Source organism: Spinacia oleracea, chromosome 1, assembly GCF_020520425.1.
Source record: "Spinacia oleracea cultivar Varoflay chromosome 1, BTI_SOV_V1, whole genome shotgun sequence".
Lineage (NCBI taxonomy): Eukaryota > Viridiplantae > Streptophyta > Magnoliopsida > Caryophyllales > Amaranthaceae > Spinacia > Spinacia oleracea.
The window spans coordinates 33,107,345-33,124,120 of record NC_079487.1 but is presented as its reverse complement, the minus strand read 5'-3'; the positions used below and the strand labels follow the sequence as shown (position 1 = coordinate 33,124,120).

The 16,776-nt window shown below is 38.5% G+C and overlaps 3 protein-coding genes across 3 annotated transcripts; 1 reads left to right on the top strand and 2 right to left on the bottom strand.

Moving 5' to 3' along the window:
* Positions 1-5,675: 5,675 nt before the first annotated feature.
* Positions 5,676-8,380, bottom strand: LOC130463742 (uncharacterized). Its single transcript, XM_056832967.1, has 8 exons — positions 8,330-8,380; positions 8,026-8,214; positions 7,750-7,932; positions 7,605-7,643; positions 6,618-7,510; positions 6,324-6,507; positions 6,146-6,238; positions 5,676-5,852 (listed from the first exon to the last, which is right to left on the bottom strand). Exons 1-8 carry the CDS (start codon positions 8,378-8,380, stop codon positions 5,676-5,678), a joined length of 1,809 nt encoding a protein of 602 aa, XP_056688945.1.
* LOC110777657 (protein bfr2-like) lies at positions 8,032-10,676 on the bottom strand. Its single transcript, XM_056834648.1, has 6 exons — positions 10,665-10,676; positions 9,993-10,035; positions 9,260-9,883; positions 9,068-9,160; positions 8,290-8,972; positions 8,032-8,163 (listed from the first exon to the last, which is right to left on the bottom strand). The coding sequence occupies exons 2-5, from the start codon at positions 10,032-10,034 to the stop codon at positions 8,505-8,507; spliced, it is 1,227 nt and encodes a 408-aa protein (XP_056690626.1). The 5' UTR covers position 10,035; positions 10,665-10,676; the 3' UTR covers positions 8,032-8,163; positions 8,290-8,504.
* Positions 10,677-12,289: 1,613 nt separating this feature from the next.
* Positions 12,290-16,188, top strand: LOC110792299 (uncharacterized). Its single transcript, XM_021997115.2, has 2 exons — positions 12,290-12,604; positions 12,722-16,188. Exon 2 carries the CDS (start codon positions 14,383-14,385, stop codon positions 16,177-16,179), a length of 1,797 nt encoding a protein of 598 aa, XP_021852807.2. The 5' UTR covers positions 12,290-12,604; positions 12,722-14,382; the 3' UTR covers positions 16,180-16,188.
* Positions 16,189-16,776: the final 588 nt, after the last annotated feature.

The window sequence follows — 16,776 nt, the reverse complement described above, 5'->3', positions numbered from 1 at the left end:
ACTTATGGCTATAAGTTTGTATAAAGGGAGAAGATTAAATGAAGTTATACTAGAACAGGTAGTTGATAGCCATTACTTACAGTGGTTGAAAGTAATTAATGTGACTCACATTTCCCAACTTTTTTACGTAAGTTAGTAAATGAACTTCAAATCTTTATGTTTGGAACCCCAAACTACCAATTAACTAGGTTTGGTATACGATGATTTATTCCCGTATACTTTTTAAACCGGTATGTACTCAAACAAAACAATACAAACTTATTTATATACACACTTATAAATACTCCGTATCACACCTGGACCATAAATACATGAAACATATATGTGTTATACAAAAGGTTTAGTTAATAAACAATCGTTGAGAGTGTGGATTGTTTGGGACTCTGTATTTAGGAGGTTGAGACAGCATAACCTTGGGAATGGTACTTTATGGGGATAAAACAATGACAAACTTGGCGTGGTAGTTTTTAAGTTTCGTAGGCGGGTATTGCGCACCATACCCCCGATGGGTAGTTACATATAGAAAGGCAGTTTCATTATAATAATAAAGGTAGTTATTCATTTCCACATTATTTGGATAAGGACGGACCCAGGGATCGTCTTCTATAAATAGGAGAACACATTCACGTTTATAGAGTGCATGTATTGGAGAAATACGATAATAAAATGGCATCGTCCGCAAACTCAAGATGGTCTGGCGTCCCTCATAGACCCACGGCGGAAGAACGTGCCATGGAAGAAATTAATGCAAAGGTGCAACAAATCAAGGAAGCGAAAATAACTCAACGTGACTGCATAAAATCAACAATGATAAGAATGAGGTGGGAAGGGAATAATCGGGCTGAGACCCTTTTCAAAGATTTGCTACAGAGGTATGACGATGTGGAGCAAGGCGTTGATGAAATGAACAAGGTAATGGAGAATGGGATACGAAATTGCAAAGAACATATACATCGACTCAAATCCATGCAACGTCATTTCTTTACATCGCTACACCAGGCGCTGCGTATCGGTGGTCATGGGGATCATTGTGACCATATGAAAGAAATCATTGAGCAATATGACGACCCAAAATAAAGGGTGATTGATCTTAATATAGGAATTGAGCGTATCAAGTCCCCTACGCTTGCTCCGTGAGACTGATTATTCCTTTCGTTAACGCAATTCCGTATGTTTGCTAAAGTAAGGTGTGAAGCATTATAAGTAGTACATATTAATAGTAAGTTAGTGTGACGCAGTGTAAGTTGTAAATGTTATTTTAAAAATTGATGTCATTGTGTACAACTATGTAATGTTAGTGCGTCTTTCTGTTTATGAAATTAGGCTTTGCAGATGTGTGTAAGTGTGTCTTATGATAAGTGATTGCAAGTATGTTAAGTGTTTGCAACTATTTAATGAACCATATTGTGTAATTACCATTTGTGGGTAATTTTATTGTAATTTTCGATAACGCCTTTGTACTCGACTACGCTAAATTTTCATACGGGCTACTTAATACTCGACAATCCTATTTTTTCGTCAACATTTAGTGTAACGAAGGGACGCTGTCTGGTAATTTCTTTGGGGGGTCTTTAATAAAGCTGAAATATTAAAGCGTATTAGGTTGAAAATCGCGCGAATTGAATATCATAACTGACAACAAAGGTCAGCAGTTTGAAGAAGATATAAAGTTTGAAGAAGATATAAGGTTTCTTAAGTGTAAATGTTGGCGTCAGTAAGTGTGAGTATATTGTGACGGTTGATTATCTATATTGTGACGGTTGATTATCTAAATAATATAAAACCGAAGAGGTGGCAGTTTTGTGACCGTTACATCAAATCCTCTATAAATAACACTTAGTATGAGGGAGATATTCAAAAACTTTATTCTCTCTTCACATCTCTTCACAACAAAGCATTTCATTTGCAAAATGGAAATTCCACCAAATGCATACCCCAACGTCTGCCCTAACCACCATTACCGTTATGATCATGTCGCACAACACAAAACTTCTCGCAAACCAGATCTCATACAAGAATTCGAGATCGACCTCGCGGAAAAGTACGGCCATGCGGTGGTTGCACCAGACCAACACGGTGATGAACAGCCCACGAGCGTCGATATTGTTGCAGGAGATGAGAATGTAATGGGTATCATATGGTCTAAGATGGACAAGACAACTAGGGCTAATTCAGTGTTCGCATGCAAGAAGTGGGCCATGGAACTGATCAATCAATACTACCGCCCCAACTTCGACTGCAGATTCTCCGAAAGAGTACGTACCGTTAATTTTCGATACTATGAGATCCTATAGTACAAAGAAACAAATGGCACTTACACAAGGATTAAATATAAGTGCGTCTGTGACCTGTGGAAGGAAGCATCAAATCTCTTCTACCCTAGGGAAACGCTGCTCAATGTACCGAGTGACATTGATTTCAATAATTTCGATCAAAGTGGGAACAATGCAAACTACAATTGGAGGATTCAGTGTGGTGCCATGTAATGTCTTGGAATTGGAATTCTCTACCCATTTTCGTTCTGTTATTTCAATGTCATAGTTTTAGGTGTGTGATTGTTTTCTTTTCATCTTATGTTTTGCTTAATTTTATTTAAATGCCCTAGTGTGAAGTGTGATTTGGTGTGTTTGTCATCCTCCTTTAGATTATGTTATTGTAATGTAAAGGTGTGATTTGGTTTAATAACTATGATTGCTAAAATGAAGTATTTTTTTAAAATTTGTATAATGGTAATTAGGTTTTCAATAACGAACGACAAATAACACTAACAGTTTCAAAGGTCATGTTATAATTTCGTCGAATGGTCTACGATCACCCTTATTCCGTAGGCATATGGTACCATTGAGTAAAGTAGTACCAAACCAATGAACAACACATGTTTGGTACTGTTTATATTGCGACAGAGGTACCAACGGTATAATTTTTTCAAATTAAAGGAATAGTGTAAGGTTAGCATAACGAAATATGGGTGTTTTTTTTTATTAAATGGATAAGGTGGCAGTTATGTGACGGTTAAAACAGGCGCTCTATAAATAACACTTCGTGTGAGGGTTATTTCCATAAACTTCAATGTCTTCACAAAGCATTCCCATAAACTTCATTGTCTTCACAAAGCATTTCATTCGAGAAAATGGAAATTCCGCCAAATTATTACCCCAGAGTCTGTCCTAACCATCGTTACCGTTTCGATTATACGGAACAACACAAAACTGCTCGCAAACACGACCTCATACAACAATTCGAGATCGACCTCGCGGTAAAGTATGGCTATGCGGTGGTTGAACCAGACCAACACGGATGTGCGAAGTCCAAGAGCGTCGAAATTGTTGCCGGAGATGCTAATATAATGGGTGTCATATGGTCTAAGATGGACAAGCCAACTAGGGCTAATTCAGTGTTCGCATGCAAGAAGTGGGCCATGGAATTGATCAATCAATACTACCGCCCCGACTTTGATTGGAAATTCTCCGAAAGAGTACGTACCCTTAATTTTCGATACTATGAAACCCTAGAGTACAAAGAAACAAATGGCACTTACACAAGGTTTACATATAAGTGCGTCTGTGACCTGTGGAGGGAAGGGTCAAATACCTTGAACCCTAGGGAACCACTACTTAATGTACCGAGTGACATTGATTTCAATAATTTCGACACAAGTGTGGGGAATGCAAACTACAGTTGGAGGATTCAGTGTGGTGGCATGTAATGTCCTGGAAGTCTGGCCATTTGCATACTATTATTTCAATGCCATAGTGTTAGCTGTGTGATTGTTTCATATTTCACAAATGTATTGCTTTAGTTATTTTTTTAATTACCCTGTGTGTTTGACATCCTCCTTCAGCATAATATTTCCTTTGATTTGGTTAGTGTGAATGTAAAAGTGTGATTTGGTTAGTTTAAACATATGTTTATGTGTTGATTCCAGATTACTCTACAAACAATACACAAGATCACATTTTTTAATTTTCAAATTCAAATTAACGAGAATTAACCACAATAAAAACCCAACTACCGAACTTGATACGAAACGGGTGATAATTTACGGCTGATAATGTACCAAACCAAGGTATTGTACGTTTTTATCTCATATTAGTATTCAGTTGAGTCCGAATCAAATAGAAGAGGTATACCAAACTGTAACCCTTATAACATATGATTAATATTACCGAAAATTAAATAGTTCATTTACAAAGAACCGTCCAGAATCATATTACCCAATGGTAACGGGGGATAATGTAATCCATGATTCGTATTACCCTCTTCGCTTTAAATAATGGAAACTACTTAATAATGGAAACTACTTCACACGATCTGCATAAATATATATAATGCTCTTGTTTTTTTGGATGGATTACAGGATGAATTATACAAAATGTAGAAATTCGTGCGCCAGTACTTATGTATCTCAACTCGTGTGCCAGTACTTAATGTTTTGTAGCAACCGTTAATTTCACTCTTAATATCTCAACTCGTGTGCCAGTACTTATGTATCTAAAAAAACTAATGTGTCAAAATTGTATTTCGATACAAAATTACCAGCCTGTCGAACGGGTCGGACCTGACTTAGGACTTGATATAACCTTTTTATCCTTTATAACAATAAACACTGCTGAAATGAAAAGTAGTTATTGACTAAATTCATAAACACCGCAAATTTTGATTACTGAGGTCACCGTGTTTGCGAACTATTTTGTCTAACTCTTAATCATCCAACTTTTGTAGCAACAATTACTAATGTTCGTGTGGTACATATCTGATCTTGTTTGGTACTCAATTTATGCTTGGTACCATGCAAAGCCGGAACAAAGTTCAGGCTGTACCAAACTCGTAGATTGTACCCAGACTTTTCTAATAACGGTACCAAACAACCTATTAAGTACCACAACACGTACCAAACTCGTATTGTAAATCTTTAATGCACGATACAAAGCATACCACAAAACTTACAAAACATACCTGCAAGCAATGAATCCCATCTCCTAGGAATAATGTGAGTATCAAAAGACAACAACTATGATTTAGTTCACGCGTTAATCACATTTCAAAAATTGACCAGATAAGTGTGCAATTGTTTTCTCGGTTAAAAACTTAACCCTAAACGTTAGCAGATGAAGCACGACCAAACATCAACGAACTGGGCAGTGGGTTGCAACGATTTGGGGAAGAAGCGGGCGGCAGGAGTTGAAATCTGAATTCAAGTGAGACAAAAACAATGCCTTCCGAGCTACATTGATGTCCCCCTGTCCCAAAACAAGTTTGAAAAGACAACTGTAAGTTTATAGTGTGGGGGTATAGCACTTACAGTTACAGTAGTAGAGGACTTACCACTTGCATCGTCTTTGTAAATGCCCTTGCACTTTCCTGGATAGCCATAAGCATTACTATTCCACACGCATGACTACAAAGCCAAACAAAACATATCAGTAAGACTTAAGGTGGTTACTCGACGATGAAAAGGTAGCATAAACAGTACTTGTCGTTGTAGTCAGGGAAGCTAATGGAGTCCAAGGGCCAAGTATGCATTTGCTTCAACTTCCAAACAAGAGCTGCATTATACTGCGTGTCCCTCCAATGTAGAATGTACTCCACAGCTGCTATCTGGAATGAGGAGACCGTATTATGTTAGTACAATAAAATGAGTGAAGTCAATGTTCTTAAACTCCCACCAAACCAGGTTAAGTAAAAACTAAGTAAAAACTACATATCACATGATTAGATACCAATTTTTTAACATCCCCAGAATGCTCGGAAGCAGGATTAGTATACATGCTGTCAATGAACCATATCTTCTGGTCTTTCAGTGCAAAAGCAACACGCCACCAATGTCCGTTGTCCACAACTGGAACATAGACCTGGACATGATAATTACAAATTCTTACAAATCGCATATCTGTGTGTCGCGGACAATTAATACACCAAAAACTAAAATAACAAATTGTACAAGGACGTTCCTCAAAAAGAAGACAGATCCCGAACTGACCAAATAGAGAGCAATCATTCAACGTAAAAGGCATGTAGGAACTTATTTCCAAATCCTTAAAATACGGCCTCATCACTCAGTTATTAGTCCGAAAATAGTCAGACACATGTTGTTGGCATATAATCAGACATCTAAACATGGAGTAAAAAGACTAATTAGACTTACCACAGATATATCAGCTGACACAATCTTCTGGAGAGGGGTGGACCACTTCTTCAGCAGACCAGCATATGTTTCCCTCGTCTTTAATTTCTGATACTGTAAAGCACAACAACAAAAAACTAAGCAACCACGTACGCTTACTTTATTGATTTCATTAATGGTGAATATTAGGAGAACATACCGCAAATGAGGAGTCCAGCATGATTCTGCGAGAATTCGTTGGGTATTCCAGAGCCCATTCCCTGTTGTATATGTTTGCAACGGCCCGAACGTACTGGGAATGCACGTACTCCCTAGGACGGACAACCGAGTAGCACATCATCCGATTTGCATCATTACCATCACACTCGATAAGCATGGCCCCCCTGCAAACATAAAATACAGATACAAGTGATTATCATTACATAAATGTACAACGTACATTAGTGTATACAACGTACTTAAGTGTCACATGAGTAAAAGTTGTAGAACGTACTGCTCTTTCCCTTTAGGATTGTATGACTCCACATAAGCTACTACGTCACTCTCAAGTTTTGTCATTCGTACTCGCGTCTGCCGATAGCGTGTTTTTGGGTTTGTTCTCGGAATCCTTAGGATCAATTTCTCCCGTGGTCGTTCTTGGTCATCAGTTTGGAGATTCTCATCAGTGGTCTTCCCTTCAGTGGGGTTATCTTGACTGGTGTTCTCTTCACTGTTCTTATCTTCAGAGGGGTTCTCTTGAGCGATGTTCTCCAAGGGCGATGCTGCAACCGTTCCTTGCACAGGACCATTAGCCGGTCCCTCATCATCGTCATCATCCCTATTGTTCGGCCCCCCATCCTTGACGCCACCATCCTGCTCTTCCGGCTCCTCAACATTCTCCTCACCATTGTCTTCATCATCCTCTTTGTCTTCAACTACACCCAGCTGTCCCACCTTCTCCGATGACATTCCATCTGAAGGTGGCCCGTCACCAGCTTGAACCTGTCCGTGCTGATGTGTCTGGTCGACCGGGTGCTTGCTTGTTTCTGGGTCAGTTGCTACTACACCAACATCATCAGCAGTGTGGACCAAAGGTACATCACCGTGGCTGACAGCAGTGTGGACCAAAGGTACATCACCGTGGCTGACCGGGTCTAGGGGATTCATAACTGGCACACTCCCATGAGGGCCCACAAATACACGTCCCCCATCAGACGGTTGCAACTCCACATCGGAATCGTCATCGGCATCCAACTCTGTAAGCACCTTATTGACAGACTTGTCCAACGGCATAGCCACACCATCAACATCTATCGTCAAATGATCGGTAGCATGATATGACCTCATTCCTCTTTCACGGGATACGCCCCGGCGATCTTGCAATAATGGAGCAAGCTGCCCCATAACCTAAACAGAAAAAAAGGTAATGTAATTCATACACACAGACATGACTCCTCCAGACCTGCGTGAGTACTATTTTTTACTAGTTACACATGTATGCCTGTTTATCACTAACACTCAATATTTGAAAATTATCCCACTACAGAGAGTACCAAACAACATCAATATCATTCATATGGTACACCTAAAGACATTTATGAGTACTATTTGAAACCCTAAAACATTTATGGCTATTAATCACTAACATCAACATAAAATTGAGGAAAGCGTTTAACTTCCCATACCATCTCTGTGACCTCCTGAGCTAGGGTGCGTCTCCATTCTGAAGAAGTCATCTGTGCTACCATCTCAGCAACCTCTACTACGGGAGACCGTCTACCCTCCCTGTCGTAAAGGGGATGAGGATCCCCGTACACAACATCAACAGTCTGGAAAGATTATAAAAGGAATAGATTTCAGTCAGATTAGATAATACAAAATTTAATATGACAAATACGACCGACTAACAACCAGTTACCCACCGTAATCCTTCCATAATCTTCACTCGCTTTCCTATCCCGATTCTTGGCCTCATCCACTTCCTCCTGTGTCCAGAATTTGATCCTGGGAAACTCATCCCATCTCACAGGATGCCTGCATAAATGGTCTAGGTAGAAAATCTGTAAAACAAATCCACTTTCAGGTAAGGCACTGTAATATAAGACAGGATACTAACACCACAACAATAACAGTATTAACCTTTTATATAATTTAAAACATTAAATATTTCAGTAAGATAGACGCACCAGCAAAAACAACACACAACCACCAGTCCCAGCGGCATACCCCTGATGGTCTATCTTCCGCTGACAGGCGTCTCCGTAGTCTAAAAGCCATGTGTGACAAAACTCACACCAATTGTACAGTGATGCATTCTTTGCCACGGAAACTGCACCTAGCAATTTTAAAGACATGTTACCCCCATCGGTAGAAGGACATAAAATCTGCCCCAGCAACACAATCATGAAATTTTCATGAACGAGGCCCTATCACGCTGATTAGCCAGGGGCTTTATCTTTCCTTCACCGTCAACCGGCCCTGCCAATTCCTTTACAGATTTTGCTATGATTATTGTGCTCTTTGAGGTTGATGTATTCTTTTCACCATACTTGAGGGCCATCGCTTTAAGGGTGCCTGGAGGAAGATCAGACTCCTTCACTGGCACCGGAAGACCGCTGTTCTGGAATCCGATTACATATTCCCAATGGGAAGCAGTTATCGGCAACACATGGCCGTCCCCTCCAACAAGGTAACTGTTACCCCCATCCAACCGGGACATCAACCAGTAGCACAGCTGCCTAGGTAGCTTGGATATTTTCAAATCCAACATCCCCCCGAAACCCATTTTCCTAACGCAACTTCTCCTTGACTCATCAAAAGCAGCAATAATCTTAGAAAATGCATCCGTGCGACAGATAACGCTTGGTTGCTACACATAATAGTTTAAGTAAAAAATTGAAATTATCAACTGACAAAACCTAATCAAAATACACAATTCATCTTTAAATAAAGGATCAATAGTACCTTCCGGCCACAATTAGCCCGCTGAGTAGCAACTACCACGCTGTGAAACTTCGCATACTCACCCCTAGACATAGGATGTTTGGGAATCGGTACCTAAATATGAAAAAAAACATTAGCATCAACTACGTAGAAAAAACATTATTATACCATAAAAATCCTTAAAAACAATGAATAAATTTCAAAATTATATACCCGCACAAACATCCTCCTGTTATTCCCTCTGATTGCCTTCTGTTTTGCAGGGGGCTTTCCTTTTGCTACCCCTGTTTCATCAAACTTCCTACCCATCTGCTTCATCGCAGGAAGTATCGTCTTCTTCACAGGTCTCCTTCCCTCGTCAACATCATCATAATCCTCTCTACGCCTCTTCCGCATCATCTGCAGATGTGCCTTCTTCTTCAAAGCATTCTGCCCTACCTCCTTCCAACTCTTCCCTCTTTTCTGAACGCGAACAACAACATCCTCTCCTTCATCTTCATACCCACCATCCATATATTCACCGTCTTCGTCTTCTATATCTTCTTCCTCCTCTACTTCATCGTATGAAATAACCCTCCTGCTTTTAGCAGATTGCCTTTTCTTTGGCGCACGTTTCACTGTTCTCTGGCATAATTCATCCTCGAATTCTTCGTCCTCATATATCTTATCCTCATATTCATCATCTTCAACATCTTCATATGCATCCCCGTCAAAAACAGATTCTTCACTGTCATCCCCAGACAGCGATCGCCCTTCCTCATCTTCTTCCATTTCTTCATCGACGACAGGGTCTTTGCCCTTTAGCTTACTATTCCGAGCAACTTCCACGCGTTTTTCCTTAAAAACAATATTGAAATACATATCTTGTTAATAAACGTATAACAATATACATACTATCAATTATCAGCAAATACGATACACTCATAAAAAGAGCAGTGACACTCACCCTAGGTTTGCTGCTGCTACCACTTTGTCCCTTGATAACCATCCTACAAATACAATTTTACCAATCATTATACCATGCATACCTTCGATATAACAGTACCAAACACATTGATAATTTAGGTTTGGTTCCAAAGAAAATACCAAATCATATATCCTTTACCTAAATGTATCAAAATATGTAATATTTTCCATTTGGTACCAGATCAAGTACCAAACAACAATCAAACAAACAAAGGTAGTTTTAAAAGCATGTCATCACACGAATTAAACATTAATCAGGCACCCCTTCATATCAGTTTAACTTTACCTAAACGAAGGCTTATCAAATTACTTAATTCGACTTGGAAAGTAATTCAACAACAAACATCACAGTATAGAATTCGCATAATAACCACAAATTAACCACAAATTAACCCCAAATATGAAAATTCCATAAAAATAGCTACTTCATCACTAAATTAAATATACACTTAAATTTCCATTAACAAGAGCTACTTCAAGTAATTAGAACATAATTGTGAAAAAAATTCACTTTCAATTCATCAGCAACACAATTGTCAAACAAAATGGTGAAACCCTAAAAATCAAATCAGCCCCAAAAAACTGTGAAAACAAAAAATATTACCAAAACAAGAACTAAAGAACAATTCATACAGAAATAAATTAACTTGACCTGGAAAGTAATTCAGAAGTTCCTTAGTTAACAAATATCACCAAATATAATCGCCCTGGCAAACACCCTTTTTGGACTGTATGAATTGGAAACCGGTCACGAAGTGGCTAACCTTCTAACGAGAGACTGAGAATTTGGGCAGTTCTTGACGGAGAATTTGGAGGGAGATCAATTGAGCGGGAGAGCACGCAAGGAGGAAGAAGACTAAAGAACCGTATTTTGGAAAGAAACAGTAAAAATGAAACCACCACCTGATTTTTTACATAACATTAAATTAATAATCAGTAAATTATAAAATAGAAATTAAAAATAAATTGAAAAGTCAAAAAAAATTTTGAAATTCAAATTTTGGAACAGAATTTTAGAGAGAGAAGTTGCAAAATATCTGAAGTGGTGATTAAGGGTGGGCCACCCACCTTTACTCCACTTACAATTACCTTCTTGTCCCTAGTATACCATTGTTATGGTATACCCAGTATCGTTTTAGACAACCTCACTTCTTTTATGCTTCAACACTTTTGTATATATATATATATATATATATATATATATATATATATATATATATATCGCCCGACCGGGCGACGACAACCCAAGGCGCTGTGCGGGCGTCCTTCTTTAGTTTTTTCCGGTTTTTTTCTTATGTTTTTAGGCCAAACTATAAATATAGCTTTTGTTAATTTAGTTGGGCAGTTCATTATCTCATATCCTAGTGTTAAAACACTTAGTTTTATTTCCCTAAGCTTAATTTTCTCTCTCTAATTTGTTCTAAACACTTAGTTTATTTTCAATCAAAAAATCGAAGCTTTCAATTGCCATTGTTCTTCAATTAGGTATTATTCCTTATTTCAATTCTTTGTTTAAACTTTAATTATGTTTTCAATCATGCCAATTGCTTTGCTTATTGTTAAGATGTGTGAGTAATTGATTTTCTAGGGTTTTGGGAATCCATGAACGAATGTGAAAGGATGATTAATTGTTGTTGACTGTTGGTTTAGCTGTTAATTCCTATTGATTGCCCTTATCTACTTTGCAATTAGATTTGCGCAGGTTTGATTGTATTAGTTTCGCAATATCAAATTAAGATTCGAGAGATGCAATTTGATGTTTAGGCTTGTTTCAATAGGTAGAATTGGGATTAATACGTAGCGAGAGCCCGTTAATTCTAAGTCTATGATTAGTATCGATTCGAGAGAGCATGCTAGTCTAATTAACTGTTTTATTGATTATTATCGATTGTTGTCATCCTGGAATGTTGTTCATCGGTGAACCTGTGCCCTAGACCTTTTAATATCTGATTTTTCCCTATTTTATTATCATCCTAGTTTCATTATACAAATCAACCTATATTCTTGTTTCCCAATAGTCTAGAATTGCCGATTAATAGTAGAAAGAACATTGTTTCCCTGTGGATACGATCCTTGCTTCCCTTGCTATATTTTTAGTTGGTGAACGTTAGGTTTATCTTTGATAGGAGTGCGATTTAGCCTGTCAAATTTTAGTATATATATATATATATATATATATATATATATATAGGGTCTCCCTCCAATAAGAAGATCATTATAATGAGAAGGATGAGAAAGAATCTCCACCACACAATTAAAGTGATCCAAATGCGGCCATGTCGCGCATACCAAAGCAATTTACTCCATATTTAAATTTACTCCACTTGGATTTCTCTCTCCTTCATTTGTCATCAACTACACAAACAAGTAGACAAACCTCACGATTAAATCACTGATTCAAGAAAATCGATTTCTCTCTCCTCTTGCTCCCACAACAATAATCCTCCTACTTCTTGATCATCTTTATCAATAAATCTGTTCCAAAAAATGCAATTTGTCTTTGCTTAGTCCTGCAAACTTTCCATGAGTATTTTGATATTTTACATGCTGGGAGTGAGGAAAAATTTCTGAATTTCGATTATTTTAGTTTCAGTTGAGTTTGAATGTGCTTAATCTGTTACATTTGGGGTCAATTTTCATAGTATCTTTTCAGATTGAATAGTAAATTTGTTTTTTTTTAATTCTTTTTTTCCTGAATATGTGGAATAGGTGAATCTGCTTCTCTCGTTTGGTCTTGGTGTTTATCAATGGGAAAGTGAAAGGAAGATGGAAGAAGAAGAGATTTGAAACAGTTTGCTCATTTTGTATAAATGAGCATAGCAGTTTGCTCATTTTGTATAAATGAGCATAACAGTTTGCTCATTTTGTTCAAATGAGCAAAAATAAATTCAAATGAGCAAATTTTACGAATGCACGTTAATTGTCAAAAAAATATATGTTAAATTGAATTGTGATTGTTGATTCAATTCTAATATCTCAGATTTAATTAGCCATATATTTTCATGAATATTGCACTTGATTATCTTTTTTTTGTTCATGGTGGTGAATTGGAGGCTGATTGGGCAAAGGAGAAAATAGGGGAGGAGGGAGAAAATTGAAGAGGGTAAAGATTTTGGCTTCCACGGTTGAATAAATGCTTGAGGAGGAGGGATAAAATGGAGCTTAATCATGGAAGTTGGATGATTGGGCCGAATTACAATATTGGTGGTGGTCAGTGGTGGTTAGCAGGTTGGGCGAAGGAGAGAAGAGAGAAAAACAAAATGCAAGCTTTTAAGGTCATGGCAGACCAGCAGAATAGTAATGGTTGGGCTTGCAACTTATTTTATCAAGCAGCGTGGCAAGGAATTAACTTTATCCGTTAGATTTAGTTCAGATTGAGTGGTTCACATTTCTTCTCATTCTTCTCATTATAAAGTGTTTTCTCATTTGAGTGCAAATCTATATACTATTCATTTGAAAAAAAAAAGTTACGGTCGATATCATTTGTTGTTGTCAGTTTTCAAAATCTACATTCATCATTAATATCGAATATAAGTTTTTTTTGTTAGGTAAGAACAAGGTACCCTACTGAACCAATATCTATCCCAATTTAATCAGCTCATCTATGTAGGTATTCGTTTGAGTCATTCCTAAACATGTCTTAGCTAATGGAGCTCGGTCTTGTGATCTCCAAATCACAAGGTTAATTCTCTAACAACTCCACTGACTTTTGTTGATTATATTACAGAGTACAAGTATGATTAACTTTTACGAAGTACTCCGTATTATGTAATTTAATATAATTCATATACATAGTAATTTCTAAAATCGTAAGTGTAAACTAAAAACTGACAATAATACAGCTTACCGTACGATTAAAAAAAAGATGAGAGAGAGAAAAAAAAAAGAAACATGAGAGGCCCAAGTTTTCTAGAGAGAGAGTGAAAACCCTAAGTTGGTCTAGCCCCCTTCACAAGCTCAATTCGTTCGCAGATCTAAGTTTTGCCTTGCAAAACTCTTCGTCTTCCTCCTTGTCCTCTTACCAGAAAGAGATTCCCCATAAAATCTCTAGACTAAGCCTTAACAGGGGTAATTATGGCTTCCTTGGCTGTGGATTGGTGCCTCGTTTGTATCGAGGTGAACATCCTCTTTTCCGTCCTTCAGATTGCCTTCATCAACAAGGCAAGTTTGATCCAAAGGTGGAGATCGGTGCTGAGTCACTGGATCTTGGGTTTTGCAACAATAATGATGGTTTAGTTGGGTTAATTAAAGGTTTTACTCCACTAATACATTTTTACCGTCCTGTTTGGGCCAATGAAGGAGCTTATCCGTTTGCAGAAGTTGTAAGATTTCCTCTATTTCCAAAAAATGTCCCAGGGAAGTTCCTCTCTATGCTCTACTTTGCTTTTTCATTTCAATTCTGTCATTTATTACTTGGTTTCGCGTTTTTTCAATGCTTGCATTTTGTTGGGTTGTGTTTCGTTTTAAGCTGGGTGATGATTACTCCGTTGCAATTTATTTCTGGCTTTCTAGATCCTTCTGTAGTTTATTATAATCTTATGTGTTTTTTCCTTGCAACCATTAGAATTCCTAAGTCTTTAATTCAAGGCTATAAATTCTGGTCGTTTTTCTTCAGTAAAAGCACTTTCTCCCCTTACTTCAGTCTTCATCAAACTTGCTCTGTCTTCCTTTCTAGTCCTGTGTTTGCGAGGTTTAAGCTCCCAAATTTAGTGAAAATTCCCAGTTTTCTTTTCAGACTTTGGGTTTTAATGTCTAACAACCCTGTAGTGTCTAGCTATGCCTCACTTCTTAAGAAGAACCCTTCTCCAATTTCCAATGAACCTCAACCTGCCAGCTTACCTAGTGATCCATGTTCTTCCAGCTTCTTCAGCCACCCCACCCATAACTCCTTTCTCCTGGGAGGTAGCAGTCCTAATCTTGATCCCAATTCCCCACCTAAGGACAGCTCACACAATACTGCACCACAGGTTCCTGGTTCGAATAATGCCACCATCACCTTAGATGCCCCTAAACTTGACAATGAGCAAATCAAGCTTATGGAAGCAACCTGTCTTTTTGGGAAAGTATGGGGGGAATTTGTGCCACAAGCTGCTGTCATAGCTAGGATGAAGAAAGACTGGTCTTTTATGAGGGGTGAGGCTTCTTTTAGGTTCATTGGGAATGGTTGGTTTCTCATTAAGTTCTCTAACCCCCTTGACAAGGATGAGGTGTGGGAGGGTAGACCTTGGTTTGTGCAGGGTTTAAACTTTGTTCTTTTGCCTTGGAGAGCCTCCTTTAAAGCTCAGTTTAGTTCCATTACCCATGTAGACCAATGGGTGAAAATCCCTTTTCTCCCCACTGAATACTGGACTTGGCACTACCTTAACCAGATTTCCAGTTGTGTTGGTCAGCCCATCAAACTAGATAAGTTTACCTCTGAGAACACAGAAAAGGGTCAGTTTGCTAGAGTGTGTCTCAGCCTCAATATAACCAAGCCTGTTCCTAGGTCTATCACTCTAAACTTTGGCTATGACATCCAGGAGTACTTCTTGTCTTATGAAGGTGTCTGGGAGGTTTTCCCTCTTTGTGGTGATCCAAACCATTTTCTGAATGCTTGTCCTAAGAGGCCTCCTCCTTGCCTTAAGCTGGTTGTGGCTCAACTGGATGAGGCTAAACTGTCTATGGGGGTGCCTGGGGATAGTGGAGGGCAAGCCACTCCTTCTGACTGGTTGGCTGTGGTGCCAAGGAGAAGAGCCAAGCCCAGAAGCAATATAAGAAAGACCCATGCCAAGCCTTATCATCATCCCCCTCCTGTACAGACTAGACCATTACCCTCCCCTTCTCAAGGATTGGGTGCTGGTTTGCCTGTCATTCCTCTAGCCAACAGCTTTCAGGGGCTGCAGGATTTTCAAGTGTCTACTGGTGACACCATTACTCTCAATCCACCTGCTGTCCAACCCTATGAGGATATTCTTCCTGATTTTGACCCACTAGAGCTTGCTCCTCATGGTGTCAAGGATGTTCAGGGGGATGATGAGCTTGATATGGACCTGGAGATTTATGATGGTGATGGTTTTGACGAAAATGACCCAGTTTTTTCTGACTGCACACCTCCCATGGAAGCTGAGAACTCTAAGAGAAGGAACAGAGGTGATGGTGATCTCTCTCCTTCTCCTTCTGCTGGATGACATGGGTGTCTCCGTCTACAACTTTTTGGATGTTAGATATCTCAATTTATCTTTTTGACCAGTTGTTACTGGTAGTTATGCCTTTAGGGTTTAGTAGTTGTATGCTCAGCTTGTTCTTCTGGTTAATTTTCTCCTACAGGTTCCTTTATTTCATCTTTTGTAAACCTGTAGGTAGCATCTTAGCTAGGCATATTGCTACTGTAGTTACTAACCAGCTTCAACAAACTTACAATGTGCCTAATTGTAATATTAATGATATTTTGACTTTAATGGTAATTGATCCGAGTTGGTTCTATTTAATTTGTTGTATGCCTTGGCTTCATGTTATCTTAGACTTTAAACTGTGGAACAGATCTCTTGCCTTGGTCAGGATCAAGGTTAGACTTTGGACCACCTTCTGGTTCCATTTCAAATGGAGGAACCTAAGCTACAGGAAGCTCTTTGTTTGGTACATTTTGGTTGAGTCCAAAGATGGCCCCTGGTTCATATCCTATGATGTAGTAAGAAACATTGTATGTTTCCTACCTGAGGACTTTCATGTGATACTTAACCTTCACCTCCCCATGTCAAATTGGTTTCTCTGCATTGTGACTTGGC